The sequence below is a fragment of the Sceloporus undulatus genome, chromosome 3 (assembly GCF_019175285.1).
Source record: "Sceloporus undulatus isolate JIND9_A2432 ecotype Alabama chromosome 3, SceUnd_v1.1, whole genome shotgun sequence".
NCBI classification, from domain to species: domain Eukaryota; kingdom Metazoa; phylum Chordata; class Lepidosauria; order Squamata; family Phrynosomatidae; genus Sceloporus; species Sceloporus undulatus.
The window spans coordinates 227,024,059-227,041,361 of NC_056524.1; the positions used below are offsets into that span (position 1 = coordinate 227,024,059).

Sequence of the window (17,303 nt, forward strand, 5' to 3'; positions counted from 1 at the left end):
ATATTCGTAGAGGAAATGAAGAAAATGAGATAGTGATCTATTTTAACAGCTGCATCAAGAAAAGTGTGGGTTAAGTCACTTCCAATATAGCAGGAAGATGGTCTCTGAATTTGCAAAATAACTGTATCTGAACTAAACTTGGTTGTTAAATGTGGCATAGGTTAACTTGCATTCATTCCTGTGATGTGTATTAGTTCTAGGGGTGAACAGAATGCTTTAATTTTTATTCACCAGTAACATACAGTCCCTGTGCAAGCATGCATAAGCACTGCTATTGCTGTCTTACTTGAACAATAAAGAACCCTTTAAAAAACAAAGAAGAAAAAGAAAACAAGTTTCCACTTATTTTAGAGGAAAAGTCGGTTCCAAGAACATTGTTTATGTCTTTATTTTTATATTAATTTATAGTGATTGGCCCATTCAGACATAAGAGAAAACTATGAATTCTTACTATATTTACAAACTGTGTTAAGCATTGTGGTTTCATGTTGTTTCTTTTTTCTCTTCCTCTTTTGAATGGCAGAGGAGGAGATCAGAAGCACCCTAGTTTTAAAGCAAGGATTGTGTGGTCTTCCAGACATTGTGAACTGCAACTCCCAGCAGCCTAAGCCAGCATAGTCAAGGGTAAGGATTCTGGAAATTTGTTGTGGTTCAACAATAACTTTCGAAATGGACAGTTTCCTTTTTATTGCAATCAGCCTTCTTTCTGAATTCTGAACCCAGGAAATTGAGTGTTTTGTTCAAGCTGCTGTTTGAGAGCATGCCAGATCTGAAACCACTGGCTTAATGCTGGCCTATTCTGTACCCTCCAGATGCCCTGCTTTGGCAGGGACAATCCTAATTAATACTCAAACTTCCTATATTTTTAGCTACTTTACCTCAGACAGAAGGTGTCCCAGTTTCTCTCTTCTCTCACGTTCCCCCTTTGGCCAGTTGACTTCAATTGCTGCAAGCAGTTCAATTAACTCAGTATGGGAAGTGGAGAAGAGGGGAAGGGGCACCATCTTGCTCTTTCCCATTCAGGCAAAAGCAAACTTCTGCAGCTTCTTTTAGTTTGTATTTTGTTCCTTATTTATAACTTTGCCAGTCTTCATAACACTGATGTTGCATGGCTACATGTGGTACCATTTTTATTTGTGAAATTTTGGAGGGTATGCTATTCTCACCGACTCCAGTTTAAGAAATTCTGGCGGGTTACAAACCGCCACTTGGGATGTCCTCAGGACGTCCCAGTTTAAAAAAGGGGCGTCTCTTCCAGACACCCCTCTTCCTGTTATGGACTCTGTCCGTAACAAACGGCAGCGGCCGTTCCACATGGCCGCCGCCATCTTGACGTAACGGACGCTGTGTGTCTGCATGTCGCGCGGCGCTAATGATGTCGCGAGTGCACCATTGGCTCCTCGTGGCGTCATGAGCGCGACGTCAGAAGAAGCTCCATTTTGGAGCTTCTTTTTTGCTCCGTAAGGGAGCCGTGCGGTTTGGCTGCGGCGGCTCCCTTGCAGAGCAAACAGCAGTGCCGGGAGACCGCCACAAAGCGGCGGTTTGTAACACCTCAATAATTTGGATGTCCTGGGGAACTCTGGGGTGTTAAATGGTGGAAGCAAAGTCTACTTAAGATAGGAATAATTTCTGTAATATATGTTACTGTTATTCTGTACTCATCACTAGCTTAGCTGTAAAGCTGCATCTTTTAAATACTTCTGCTTATTATATTTTATCCTCATAACTATGATTAAGAACAATTAGATACATTATTAGCTAACTGGGAAAATAAGCACATATGCAAGAGACTTACTAATGAAGGAACTATGATTTCTCTCCTATGAATGAGGAACAGCAGCATATGGATTTCCTGCCACAAAAACCAACAAGCTAACATGCTTTGGTTTGTTCTTCCTGTGCAAGCAGATAGGATAACTTCATGGGTTAAGGGAGTTAAGGGAGTCTGTAAATTACAGCTATGATCATATAGGCTCTTAGTCCGAGCCTTGTGGATGAGCAAGGATTTGAACTTCCCACAATCAAAATCAGGCAACTATTGGCTTGACATCAGATAAAGATCACTTTCAAACCATAAATAATCCAATTCTAGCTCTCTTTAACTACATGCTCAATTAATAGTTAAACTCAGAATACAGGCATGTTCATTATATGATACTTCCCTGGACAATTTTAGCATGCGTGCGCACACACACACTCACACTGTGTCTTTGACACTGCCATCCTGTTTTACTGTGGATCCCAATTTGATTGTCTAATCCAGAAACACTAGGGTTTTGAGGACTATAGCACATGGAATTCCCTGGTCAGTGTTGCCACTGGTTATGCTAGTTGCAGTACACTGGAAGTCATAGTACAAACACTGTTTGTTTTTTTTTAAAGCTCTGCCTTTTTTCATGTAATGTAACTGGGGTCTTTCATATCCTAATAATATATTACTGTGGAATTTAATGAATAAAACAAAAATGGCTGCATTGAAAACACATTAAGCATAAACCACATAACTTTTATGCCAAATATAAAATTCAGCTCAGTTTAATACTAATGCCTCTTGGGCTGATGAATTTACTAATGGCACAGTACAGTTAATATAAGGAGTGACTAATCATATTCTTCTATACACCAAGAGCTGAAGCATCCTTCATTTGTACTATTTATAAATGCTAAGGGCAGAATCACAGACTACAAGAGAGCTGCATCTGGGTCCTTGGACTGTTTCAAGAATTCTTATAACCCATCAAAGACCAATCTCAGCAGACTTGTTCTCTAATTAGCTCCTTCTTACACAGGCCCTTGTGGTCAACTATTCTTTGTTTTGGTTTGTACAAAATGTACAAACAAGCTACTTAAACATGATGATCCACCTTTCCCTGGGACTATGCATTCCTGGTTCACTTTTCATTATAGAAAGAAGAAATTTCAAGCAAACTATGACAACTTCAATTTATATTCTAAGTAGCAAATACAGCATGAAAAAAGTATCTGCAAGAGTTTCATTCATATTGGTTTAAGCATTGCTTAAACACCAGATTGAGGCAATGACCCTGATTCATTCTCAAATTCTTTTCTAAAAGCCATTTGACTGTCATATTTAATGCAGGAACACACATGACACACGCCTTCCATGTTCATATGGTTTACATATTTCTTAGGTTAAATGTTGTGATATTCATTTCTGCTCTGGAAATACTATAAACCAATTCTCATGCTCCTACAACAGATTATAGGAAATGTATTTAATGTTGTGGTCAAGATAAACAAGTTATGGGCCTTTGCAAACCTAATTTGATGAAGACTCGCTTTCCTGTTTTCTTCTCTCTATCAAAATCTGAACCATCATCCAACTGAAGAAAGTTGTATTACTAAACTTTTATGCCAGTGATCTAGTAAAATAAGGCCCCATTCCCACTGGCCTATAACGCAGATCAGGATGCAAATCATGGGTGCATCGTTTTCATTTGAGCGCACATTCGACCTACATTGCTCTGATATCGTTCCCATTGGAATTCGAATCTGAATTGAATTATCCTGAAAAACCCGAATTATAGGTTGATAAACCGGTTTTAAAAAACAGTGGCTTTTTAGTGAGTTTTCCTGTGCCTCCCTAGTCTGATTCGAGGCAAATGAATGGGATCAAAAGGGTGTCTGATTTGGGAACCTGGAGATGGGAGGAGCAGCGCTAAAGGGGCTGACCTGGGGGTGTCACCCTCTTTGTTCTCTTTCTGCATCGCCGGCGCAATGACTCTTAGGACACATGAATCATTTAAGAGCATGCATCCAAAGTGGCCTGAAGCAGCTTTATTTTGGCCTGTCTGATGTTTTATTTTATTTTATTGTTGTTGTGTGCCTTCAAGTCGTTCCCAATTTATGGTAACCCAAAAGCAAACCTTTCATGGGATTTTCTTGGCAAGATTTGTTCAGAGGAGGATCGCCATTGACTTTCCCTGTGAATTTTGTGGCCAAGCTGGGAATTCAACCCTGGTCTCCAGAGTTGTACTCCAGTCCTCAAACCACTAAGCTGTGCTAGCTCTATAGTGAAGAATTACACTCCTAGTTTTACTGGAACAATTAAACAAACCACTGTTGTGTTCTGTGGTTTTACTGTATTGTCCAAATGTGGATACTTTCCCCTTTCCATTGATCTGCCAACAAGACAAGGAAATAAGCAAAAAACCAAATTACCAAATAAAACATGGATTTTCTCTCTTGTTGGTAAGGAGGCAAACAAACCAGGCAGAAGAAAGTGTCCGTAATTGGATGAAACAACAAACAACCACAAAGTTGGGCAACAGATGCCATCATACTTTCACAATTGATAATGCCTTCAGATTTTCTTTAAAAAACAGTAGCACTATTTATGATCAAATTGATTATATATGATTTTAAATTTTCTGTGTATCAATTCATTCTGCTATAATTATATTTTTGACAATAATAATTTTTTAAAAGTTAAAAACTAGATGTAATTCTACTATTTTGGGTACTTAAGTATTTTCAGATCACTCAAAATCACAAACCCCACTGGCACTAAATAAATGTTAAAATAATACAGCACATTGCAATTACCTGACACTAGGGGAGAAATACTTTGCAACATTAAAAAAAGTCATGCACAGGAAGAGAACTCTGAAATGTGATGGTGCCAATCATACCTGGCTTCATCATGTATCAGCAGAAATGAAGCAGAAGAAAAAATAGATTCTGAGATATCTGACTTCATATTGTAAGGTACCAGACCTGCAAGGCACTGAATATTTTACTTTCCTAGACACTAGCAACACATTCCTAAGTTTCCAAATAATATAAATAGCTTAAGGCAGAGTCATATAATTTCAGCCACATGAACAGTGGGATTCCTTTAGTAAGTGCTTCTGTTTTAACATGTGTAGTGAAAAGAGAAACCGAATGTCTTAAAAAAGCATTTCTATGAGAAGGATAAACCTTCCTGTAGTCACTGCAATCACAGGTACAGCTGCTGATCAGATCTGTGATTCAGTTGTTTATTATTGAATTTTTGCCACCCATTACAGACAAAAATATCCAAGTGATTTACAAAATTAGAAAACCCATGAAGTCAAATCAAATTAAATATTTTGGATGTTGAAAATTATGTGCTGAAGGAAGTTCATGGAAGTGACATTCCTGTCTCTTCCTCCTCTCCTGTTTCTCCCTCCAAATGTGAGATAGAGGTAATCTTTAAGTTACCCAAAGGTGATTACTGTAGTCAGAACTGCCTTATCCAGGAAGGGATGCTGTTGGTATCTCAGTAAAACCTGGATGATTTTGACAACAGAAGTCACATAGACATCCAGGAACAGTGCTTGATCTTAGAGCACTCAAAAACCTTACCCTGTGGAGCAGAAATGAAGAACTGAAGCAGACTCAGAGGCCAATTTCTTTCTCATGACACTGTGAAGGCTTTGTAGATTGCCAAAAATTCCATTCCCAAACACAAAATAATAAATTGCAGGAGATTCACATCAAGGTTTTAAAAATGGATCATTTTTAAATTCTAAACAGTGCAGGAAGGATCTGCAACCTATTTAAGAGGTGAATTGCTACCCTTGGTGGCTTCTAGAGGGTTCTTTTTGGACTTCACAATTAGGGAACTATGATTCCACATTAACTATCATGATGTCGTCCTATGGAATCCTAGATTTTACCGTTTACGGAAGGGGTGTTTAGAATTGTCAGCCAGAGAGTTCTAGTGCCTCATCAAACTGCAGGATTCTACAGGATACAGGCATGGCAGTTAAAGTGGACTCATTCTGCTGTAAACAATTGCTTTGTGTGAAAGAGCTCCAAGCCAGGCAATTCACCTTTTGGGAGAAAGGGGGTCCAGGGGTTCTGGAGAGACTGAGCACTGTAGAAACATCCTGGGAGGGGAACATGCTGCCCCTGGACCACACTTTGTCCATCCCTGCTTTACAGAGATCACAATTCTATCCAGAAGATCCTGCATTTCCAATCCCTAAAACAGTCTTTCTGTTATCCAATAGCATCTAACTCTTGAATGACTGAGTTCCAGTTTGTCAAACTATATATCATACATCACTGCAGTGAGGTAATAGTTCAGAACTTCCATAGCTTCCTTAATATTAGTTGAAAAGAAGAATGAGAGAGCTGGATGTTATACTCTTAAAAACCTAGAAAACCAGTGGCTAAGATCAGGCTCTGCCAGATGAGTAGAAAATGGCCAGTGTTAGGTCACTTTGAAAAAATGATTCAAGGAAAATTTAGGAAATTATAGTCCACTTATCTTAACACTTGTTCTGGGAAGATTTGTTCCAAAAGTAGAAAGCTCCTGGTTTTTCTTTGCTTAACTTCACATTATTTCCCATTAACTGTGATGTGTAATAAACTTTGAACATTTCTGGAATTTCTTTGGTTTAAATCTAGTTTAACTCGCATTTTCCCATGGAATCTCGCTAGTGTGGATCAAGGCGGGATTACAACCCAATACAATATACAATATACAAATACAAATCACAACAATAAAAACAGCAATATAGTACAATAGAATATAAAAATAGATAACAATTAAACTCCTAAGTCCTGTCTCACTAACTTAATTGATTTGTTGTGAGTATCAAAATGTATATGGAAAAGGGTGGTCTGGTAGGCACTACAATGATGGACTTTCAAAATGTTTTTAACAAACCATTTTGACTCGCCAAAGGCTTCTAGAACTTTGTAAAAAAAGAAGGGTTTGCTAACGGAAGATCAACAACCAACAACTGGTTGAATAACAAGAATCACTGAGCAGGAAGAAATGAAATGTTTTCACAATAGAGGGGTGCAAGAATGGGAGCCACCAATTATTTTTATTTGAACTAATGCTTTTTAATTTTTTCATTCAGGGATTGGAATAGATGTGAGTGACAAGGTGGCCAAGCAAATTATTCAGGGAAATAAAAACAACAAATGGTTGTAAAGACTTTCAAATGGATCACTCTAAATTGGGTACATTAAGTGCTTGAAGATGTATACTGGGGCAAACCTTCCTAATGTTTGAATGATGGAGTCTGAGTTTGTGATCACTGACCAGGAATGAGATGGGCAATATGGGAGGTAGCTCTATGAAAATAATAATGATAATAATAATAAAATATTTATTTATATCCTGCCTTTCCCTTTCAATCTAGGTTTTTGTTTTGTTTTTTAAATCCCTTTATATACATCTATAGACTTGGAGCTACCTGCATTCTTGTCTAGCAAAACATTTCCCTTTTATCGTATTTCATGTTTTTCCCCATTTCTGTCTTAAGATAAAGAGGGAAATTTCATTTGTTTTTAGAGCGCACTGAACACTCAGACATGATGTACTCCTTAAATTCCTTTTGCATTTCTGTTATCTTCTTCACCCAAATAACCTTGTGTACCTTGCAAACCCTATGATGCCTTAGAACATCTTCCTCTGAAACTAATGGACAATGTTTAGTCTCTGACTCAGCTAAGTGGTTTGGTATTAGCAAGCCTGTGATACTAATTGGTATTATTTCTTAGGAGCTACAGAATATTGTTTTCTTGTCAAAAGCTTAAAGCTCATAAGGGAGAAGTCTCTGTAGTGTATGTTTCTGTTAAGGATGAAGATTCTGTTTCTGATATAAATAACTCTTTAAACCATGTACATTATATCGTGGCCTATTCAGAATTACTAGCAGAAGGTGGCCAACAGCCGACAAATGCTCTGCTTTAGTTGTGTGTGACTGTTGTGTCCCTTCAAGTAATTTCTGACTTATGGCAACCCTAAGGTGACCCTATCACAAGTTTTTCATGACAAGATTTGTCTGGAGGGAGCTTGCCTCCCTCTGAGGCTGAGAAAGTGAGACTTTCCCAAAGCCACCAGGGGGTTTTCATGGCTGAACAGAATTTCAAACCCTAGTCTCCAGGGTTAGAGGACTCTATCACATGGGAGGCAAGTGTCATAAAAACATGATTAAAACATGTTAGTTGTGCGATCCGTTATTACCCAATGATGCGTCTATTACAGTTTATGCATGGGACACGAATGGGAGAAGCACATGAAGGTGTGATAATCCCACACTGTTGAGGCATACTTCCAGAAATGTGAACAGGATTGCAGAATATTACTTTATATCCATCAACACACTTAGTGTATGTTCAAGTTTGCACTGTCTTAATGGTGCTGGGCAAATAATTATGACAAAAAACAAAACTAAGGTTCCATGAAAAGTCGTACTGCAATGTCTATAAACACTGTGAGGCAGATTTTTTTAAACCTATTTCTAAAATTATTTTTTGGTCATGCAACAGTTGCTGTATTAATTCTTACCATGCATTTGCGATCATCCACCCCTGTTAAATCCTCCTCAAATTCTTTCCCTATATGGAAGTCCATGATGTAGTTTTTAAAAGTACTTAGCGTTTTAATGATCATGTGGTCTCCATCCTGAATGATCTCTTTGTCAGGTTTAAGCATATTGGCTATTTTTCTTATGGCAATATTTACATCTGGAAGAAAAGAGAGAAAGACAGAAAGAAGAAAAGGATTTCTGTAATGTTATTTGTACAAGAACTGGAAAACCCCTGAGAATTATATAGTGGCCATTAAAAAAACACACCACATTTCAGTATAGTTAAAACCTTCAATATTGAACTTAGTAGCCCTGTTCTTTGTTGATAAAGTACCATATGAATCACTGATGCTATAATAGTAAGCTCTATTTTAATGTTGATTATTCTAAAGTGTTCAGTGTTTGTACAATGTAATATTTGAGTTATATTTCTATTCAAGACATTCCTGTTTCTCATTCAGTACTTTCCTCGAGAAAGTTAGAAAAAATATTTATTTATACTGTGAAAAAAGAATTCATACAAAAGCCACACAAGCAGGAATTGAGTGATATATACATGGAAAACTCTACAGAAGAATCATAACTGTCTCAAGGCTAGAAGATATAAAGGTATGATCATGTAGGAAATGACAAGTGAAAAAAAAACCTTACCAAGTGCTTTCAAGTACTCCTCAAAATTGTCATTGCTGAGCATTTTCCAATAACCATTGAAATCCACAGGCATTACTCGTGTTTGTTTTCTAGTCCAAAATCAAAACCTTTGCCTAGCTTGTTACTTCTATACCGTACAGCTTAGTTCCTTTTGCTGAAGCAAGTTTGAGCTCTGGTTTCTTTTATCTGTTCTTCCGACCATGCAGTTATGCTAGTCCATTTAAGCTGATTACCGTTGGAAGTGTTACCTTTAAATCCTTCTACAAAGCTCAGCCTTTTAGTTTGCTAATGACAGAGGAACGGCTTGATTTAAATGGAATAGGTCATTGCTCTTCCATAGAATGGCTGTTAAGGCCAGTGATTAGCTGGCTATCAAATCAAACCATATTACTTTTTCCATCCAATATGCCTACAAAAAATAAGATGGCTTCTCCTGATACAGAGAAAGGTTCTTAATACTGCTGCAGGGGACATATTTGTTGACTTGGTAGGGATGGCAGCAGGAACAAATTGTGACCCTTCTGGTGCAATTTGATATCCTTAAGGTATCTACACTTCACCCTTTAGTTGTCATACCTCCATCTTGCAGAAGCCTGGAATTTGTAGTTTCAGCAAGATACAGTATTTAATATTTTCGGCTAAAAAGCTGTAGTAGATTTCCTTAAACTACAGCATTAGAACTTTCTAACACAGATTTCTAAGTATTCCAACCAATGACAAATTCAGGATTCCATGGGCTGATGCCATGGCAATTATAGTGGCATTGCATTGCTATATGTATAAAGTGCAGATATACTCTTTCTCTGCTTTGCTGCAAAAGACAACTAGCCACATTCTACTGCAAGAAACTGAACAGTCTTCTCTGAATAGCTAAATTTGACCTTCAGGTCATGGTTACATAGTAAACTCTGAATGATGGTTACTAGGTGGGAGAATTAACTAGCCGGTTAATAGATGGCTGAAAAAGAGCCAGCTATTATTCATCCAGGTTTGTATTATCAGATAATACCCAGTTCCATGTATTGCCCAGCATTTTCAGCAAAACAGCACATTTTTATTAATCAGAACACGCTTCCAGTTAAGAGAATGAGAAGTCTTTTCAGACCAAGAAATAAGCAGTACTTCACAGAAACCCATTAACTGCAGTGCAAGTAAGCAAGGGAGAAAAAAACTACACGCCATGTTGCACTGCATTATTCAACAATACATTGTAGCTTGAAAGGAATCACTTCAGACTGTAAAGTCTTCCCATCACTTAGGAATACAACAGGGAAAATTTTGAACAAACCTATGGGAGAACAAATAGTTTTCAGTGTAGCATGAACTGAAGGTTAAATTAATTGAGTTAGCTAATCCAAGATGCTGGCTGTTCTGCTTCTGAATAAAGGCTATCTCCTCCACCTCCCAGAGAAGGCTGCAAGGTTTTCATAATCCAAATTCTAATATCTCAGGGGATGTGCAGTTCAGAGGAATATGCTACTTATTTCATGGTTTATTTGAGCCCCCCTCCTTCAAAACCCTGGAATAATTCATTTTCAAAACTGTCTTCTAATACAGGGTTGTGAGATCTTTCAATTTCACACATAAATATTAAAAGTGTGAAAGTTTTTTTAAAAAAAACAAAACAAAACAAAAACAAACAAAAAACACAACAAAATGTATTGTTATTATCTTGCTATTCCTTTCCATAAAGGTTGTGAGTTCAAGACCAGCAAAAGGGCTCAAGCTTGACTCAGGCTTGCATCCTTCTGATGTTGCTAAAATGAGTACCCAGACTGTTGGGGGCAAATTAGCTTACAGTTGTAAATCGCTTAGACACTGCTTAGGCGGTATGAAGCGGAATAATAATAATAATAATAATAATAATAATAATAATAATAATAATAATATTTTTTTATTTGTATCCCGCCCCTCTGAGAACAATCGGGGCGGCTAACAAAGTTAAAAATACAGCACATATAAAATCCCTGGTGCCTTCCCCTCCTTAAAAAAGTATTAAATCCAATACAGAATTTAAAAACAAACAAACAGACAAAAAACAAAACAAAACATACGTTAAAAACTGACCAGAAGGTCAACAACATCAGTCAGTATATATAAATGAAGCTTGTTTGTTTGTTTTAAAAATAATGAAATGAAAATGTCCATAAAAAAGAAAGTATCAAAGGGGAGGGGGTGATGGGATAAAAGTCAGAAAGTCATCCAAAAGCTTAAACAATGTACAGACATACTAAAGAAAGCAGTTCACTTAAACTCAGAACATGTTCAAAAATTCCTAGTGATTTCAAGTTAACCATGCATATAATGAGCCATATTCCAAGACATCTTGACATGTTCTGCTGATATGATAACAGCTAGAATACTGAAATAAGACACAAGAAAACAGGTGTGTAGTTTTGGAAATAGTGCTTGGCTCTTATTGATGAGTTTGCATGTACATCATAGCTTTTTGTTGCTCAATTAATGCCACTACGTGCTTTTTAAAGGATTCCTTATCAAACTGATTAAACTACTTATTCAGGGTGGAATCCTGGGCTATCAAGCTGTAACCTACCCAGCACAGAAATTAAATATATTGCTAAATTAAATCTACTATCAGACTACATTCATTAACCTTAAAGTGTTAAGAAATAATCTCCCCAGGTTTTGACAAATCCCAAACCGAACTGGGTTGATTCTGACAAATCCCAGAGGTTTCTTAATTGATGAAGGATTCATCTGAGTGGAACAAACCCACATCTCAACCATTCCGAAGATTGGTATATCACAGGTATATAGAAGCAGAGACTGTGGGTCTGTATGCACAGGCAAAAGGCCAGTGTTCCCCCTGGCCTTGACAATGTAGGCCATTAGCCATAGGCAGGGACTAACAAGTCTTAACACTGATCCTGCAATCCTGGACTTATCATGGCCCAAAGGGTTCTTAATCAGGTCCAAAAGGACCTGCTGTTTGCCACTGAGTTTCCAAGAAAGTCCGGAGTAAACAGTTGGGAAATCAGATGGCCCCATGTGCTCCTTATCTACTGCCACTATTACGTCTGTCCTGCCATGCTCCTGCCATGGCCTCTGAAATTAGACAAGAGTGTAGCCAAGTGTCCCATTTCTGCCCTTACATGGTATGGTGGGGCCCTTTGGGACAGACACAACAGCATGTAAGACAGGACTCTCAATCCTAGTGCTTTGGGGAAGGAATGTCAAATTAATATATTGCATGACTGATCCATTGTTCAGTGCTGTTGGTTAGTCTCCCCCTCCAGTAAAATAATATGAAAAGATTTTTTGCAGATTCTTGTGGAACCTGAAATGACCAACATTGAGTCTTTGTCTGAAATAATGGATATCCTTGAAAGATGTGTTCTTCCTTTTTGTCGCTGTACATTCCACAGCCATCATATATCCTACACAGTTATACCTGTTGTGATCCTAGTCTGAAAATGAAAACTAAACACTCTGAACTATTTTACTTATCCTGTGAGATCCTACTCTCTGCACCTAATTTTCCCATATTTTGCAGATATCTTGCCCAAGGTATCTAGCTCTTTGATAAGGCTAGAGAAGTAAATTTCAGTTTGGAAAGGGTTTTGGAGGCTACTTTCTAGAAGTGGAGATGGATAAGTGCACGGGCTGTGGTGAGATGTAGGCCTTATAATCTGGAAATATTTTTTCACCAAGTCTATAAAGAACAGCTCAGTTCTATGCATTCCAGAGTGCCTTTGCCCAACAGTTCCATACAACTGCCTGCTGTATTAAATTCAACAGATCAGTATATTACATAGAAGAACTGACTTTATGCAATACCAAATAAGTTTACAATAATGGGTACAGCATGAACCCAAGTACTGCCCATGAATGCACAAACACATACACATAATTATCATTTCCCAAAATCTCATTCTTTCTCTAAGAGTTTCAGAGAGGAATGTGTAGTACCTTTTTATTTTCATAATAAAGTTGTCAAGCTGAGACAGAAATTGATTGATCCAGATTCATGTGGTGAGTTTCACTGATGAGCAAGATTTGAATTCATCTTGTCAAATCTCAGCAATCTTCTGATCATTAATACTGTATATCAAAAGTTCTGCCTCAAAAATTGGTTAGAAAAGAAACCAACAGAAAGGTTGCCTAATGGCAAATTTGTTGATTTCTTTCATCCCATTTTCAGTACTTGTCACTACTTTTTTCAATCCTGCCAACAGATTAAGAAAAGAAGACCATGGTGTTTGAGAAAATGACTCTACTGAGATTGACAGTGTCCAAAAGACACAGAGACAGGTGTACCGAACCTGATTTCTGAGGAAGAATATACTTTTTGTATGTTATTATCCACAAGATAGCATGCAAAAAAGATCTGTTGTGAAAGGCTATACAAATCCATGTTTGAATATATATTGTATTCAGGCACAACCCAATTGCAGAAATTTAATGAAAGCATTTTTCAAAATTTTGACTGGTATTCTTATTTCTTCATAATGAGGTGTCTGGAGACAATTTCTTAAATGATTCCCTGCATTTGAGCAGAAAAGCAGACTAGAACATTTAAAAATAAATAATAAATAACCATTCAACTGCTGCTCTATAGCCTTCTGAACAATCAGCTGCCAATTTATCTCACGGGAGTGAATCACAAAACAGACCATTCTTCTCTTAAATAATGCCTGAAATATAATGAAAGTTACAGTGAATACACCAGGTTTGATGGTGTTAACATGAAGAAATATATCAGTTATAATGGCTGTTTTAAATTAGAAGATGAGCAGGGCTGAACTGTGGTAGAAAAGAACATTGTTTTGTGTCTCTGTCAATTAATCTATTTTGTTTGAATTTATATTAGAGGGAATTACGAAATACGAAAATGGTTTTACCTCATGCATCTTTAGAAATCTAAATTCTGTAATGACACAGAACAATTCTCAACATCTCAATCCACTTATTGATGGGAGGGAGGGGAGAGTCACTGCAAATCTGATGCTGCCAAGTGGGATTGTTCTTTGCATTCTGATATGACAGCCACTGACAATTCTATACTAAAGCAGGCACATTAAAAGCATTATAGAATTTTGGTGTGGTAAAAAGCTTATAAGAATCATTCAAGAGGACTAAAAATGTCTAGACTGATATATTATTAAAATGTTAACATGTCTTCACCAACCTAAACAAAGAATACCTGTCTATAGCTTTACAATCTCCAAAAAGATTAGCGTTCACAGATGAATGGTCCAAGGTTTCATGAGGCCATCATATCCTAATCTGTTTTCCTTGCTTATAAACCACTGCTGGCCAAATTTCTGAAAATCTTAAGCATGATCGTGCGATTATGTCAGGAGTATGCCTTTTACTCCCGGCTCTCCCCTCCCCCCGCCATATATCTCCATACATTTGAACATCAAGTCTCTACAGAAGCTTTGGCGTGAATTATGAAGATTTCCCACAAGACTTTTGTTCTCCAGAAACTACTACCCTCCAAAATGTTTTCTTTTATAGATCAAAGTATTTGTTTTATTTCTCATTTCAAGTGGGTAACTTCAGTAGAGTAGACCTATTAGTCACTAAAAGCACTGAACATACCACTGTATTGCTTATGTAAGAGGTTGCAGCAAATCCCCTTTATTTCTCCATATAGTCTCTTTGGTATATAAATTAAGTTGTTTAATACAGGAAATAACAAAGTCAGGAACTAGATATTTCACATTCTGCCCTTTGCGCAAGCCGCATCTTATTGTGGTGACACTGGTTTCATTCTGGATCCACTATCTCACCACATGGATATTCCTTTGGTACCAACTCAAAACCTCTGAATCTGCTGGACACTGAGAAGAATCACTGCTAGCATGGCTAATACACATGAGCCCAAACTGGCTCACTATTTCTGAAATGTGTTCTTCCTTCCCAAGGTAAGGGACTCAAATTGGTTTCAGAAAATCAGCTGCACAAAGATGTTTTAGCACCAGGACAGCTGCAAGGAGATAAGAAATGGCTACTGTGATTCCAAAAAGCATTACTTCTAAGGATGTCTTTTGCTAAGGTATCTATCCTTATTTATTCACATCAGTTATTTATGAGAAGACAACCTGGCAATGTAATTGTGTAAATTTAATCAGAAGTAACATGACTTTTAAAGCTATGTAGATTTCAAGTAAATATATATGTGGTTACACTGTCTGAGAGTATTTTTCCAAGCCCAAGGCAATATTCAGGAGGGACGAGTAGAAGACATGGGAAACAGATTTGTTGTAAGAAGGGTAATCTCTCTCTCTCTCTTTTAAATAATTGGGCAGATGTGCAATACAGTACTGGAAATCAAGTTTTAGCAATCTTGCAGCAGCTATTAAAAATCATTACCAAGAATGAACTAGTCTTCCTGGTGTTTGTCCTTTTTTAAACAACAACAACACCAACAATAACCCTGAATGATATCTAAAATAATGGAATGGCATGAAGCACTGCACTGTCTAACTTTCAAATGCTTAAGACATATAGAAATATTTTGTTAATATGTGTAAGGGGAATTTGTATACAATAGTTCTGTCACAGGTACTATTCAAAAGTGAGCAAACCATTTGACACCCTATTCTCATTTTGAATGGACCTGCTCACCTGACCTGAAGAATCCCATTTTTCCAAAAGCAAATTATTGCTCTTGGAGGGCTGGACAACTGAGGAGTGTGGGATCAATGAGATGGTATATGAGAATGATGATGCAGGTTATGAGACAAAGAGCCAGAGATCAAGATCAGTATGATGAAGCCAATAAGCAGACAGGTAGTTGAATTCATTATATGAGCAGAACAGGAAGGCACAGTGAGGATATGCTTGGTATCAAACCCTCCATCTGCAGCAACTGCTCCGCTAAGGGTTGGTCAGTACCGACAGTTGCCACTAATAGCACATCTTTTACCAATTGTTCCTTAGCATGAATTATGACAGCCAGTCAGAACCATACTGTAAAGATGCTGAAGATTGGGCTGCTGATCTTATTACAGAAGCAACAGTAATTGAAACTGAAACTGAAGGTTTATGGGAAGGTTTTGATGAATTCTTTCCTTGCTCCCCTTCTCATGGTACCATCTGTACTGACAATGGTCTCAATAATTCTTTGAGCAGTATAGCTGGGATCCTGTCAAGAACTGATCCAGATCCTGCTCACTCCACAGATAAGATGGAAGGGTCTGTAAGAGCCTACAAAAATTATGTGGTTCTTCAATCTGATGTAGAGACAGAGTAGAGAGGACAATTTTTGGCTGCAATGCTGGCTACCCTAAGCAATTGCTCCTGTAAATGCAGATGAAGGTAGGGAAATCCATTCTTTAGCCCTTGGGCATAAAGCCTCTACAATTAGGATAGGACTGGATGAGTAGCCCCCATCAAGGGGGAAAAAGCACAGCAACTGGTCATCAGAACTCAAAATTTCCCCTCACAGTGGATACAATTTTTGGAAAGTGTTTCAGAGGCACAAAAAACAACAACATGCCCCTGATCAAAGCAAGGAGAAAAGGAGATGCAAGGGGAACAGGAGAAGCAGAAAGAATAAAGAGTAAGAATGAAGATTCTTATAGAAAAAATAAAGTCCAAAAGTCTACTCAACACTGGAGACTATCTGAAGAGATGTGAGATGATTGATGGACAAAAAAGAACTGAGGTTTTGGCACCTGAAGGGGGCAGAGTTCCCATCAAAAGCTACTCAGCCCTGGAACTTTCCATGTGTGGTTCTGCACAGGTGCGAGACCTATCTGTGTGAGGCAAAGATACCATGAAGAAAAACAACAACAAATTCTATTTTGTCTACCACTATTTCCTGGCATAGAATTTAACGTATTTCATCTTTATTTTCTTTGTGAAGCAAACAACTACAGTCTTTTCAGTCTGTTTTGTCAGACAATCTTAGAACGCTTAACAAATCACCTTTTGCTGAACCTTTCTCAGTTCAGCAATATACTACTCTGATGCAGTTTCACAGAAACTGAATGCATCATGCCAGAAAAGGACAAAGTACTATCTTTCAGATTCCCAACTATATTTTCCAGTTATGTATTACTGACTAAAACACTGAGTAAGAATGTGGAATACTACTATTATCATTACCTATTATTAGCATTTAGAGATTTTTAGGACCTGTCAATCAGTTTCACTTCACATTTTAAGATGCTATGGGCAGCTTTTGTCCCTTCAGATGCTGATGGAGTGCTACTTTCATCAGCCAGCATAATCAGTGGTGGAGGATAATGGGAGTAGCAGTCCAAGAAAAAATTAGTGGACATAAAACACTTGGAATAGCCTTATGAGTGATCCTCCACTTTTCAAAATGTTTCACTGTTATTTTAATTTTGCACAAAGAAA

The 17,303-nt window shown here is 37.6% G+C and overlaps 2 protein-coding genes across 2 annotated transcripts in view; both read right to left on the bottom strand.

Moving 5' to 3' along the window:
• RBP1 (retinol binding protein 1) overlaps window positions 1–9,115 on the bottom strand; it is a 47,963-nt gene extending 38,848 nt beyond the window's left edge. Inside the window, exons 1-2 of the mRNA XM_042460974.1 lie at window positions 8,970–9,115; window positions 8,297–8,475 (exon numbers count right to left, since the gene is read on the bottom strand). Of these exons, the coding sequence (XP_042316908.1) occupies window positions 8,297–8,475; window positions 8,970–9,042 (252 nt within the window). The 5' untranslated portion in view covers window positions 9,043–9,115. The remainder of the gene's footprint in view (window positions 1–8,296; window positions 8,476–8,969) is intronic.
• A 5,393-nt stretch (window positions 9,116–14,508) lies between these two features.
• Window positions 14,509–17,303, bottom strand: part of NMNAT3 (nicotinamide nucleotide adenylyltransferase 3) — a 38,824-nt gene continuing 36,029 nt past the window's right edge. The window contains 2 exon segments of the mRNA XM_042458520.1: window positions 14,509–14,547; window positions 14,549–14,922. Of these exon segments, the coding sequence (XP_042314454.1) occupies window positions 14,509–14,547; window positions 14,549–14,922 (413 nt within the window).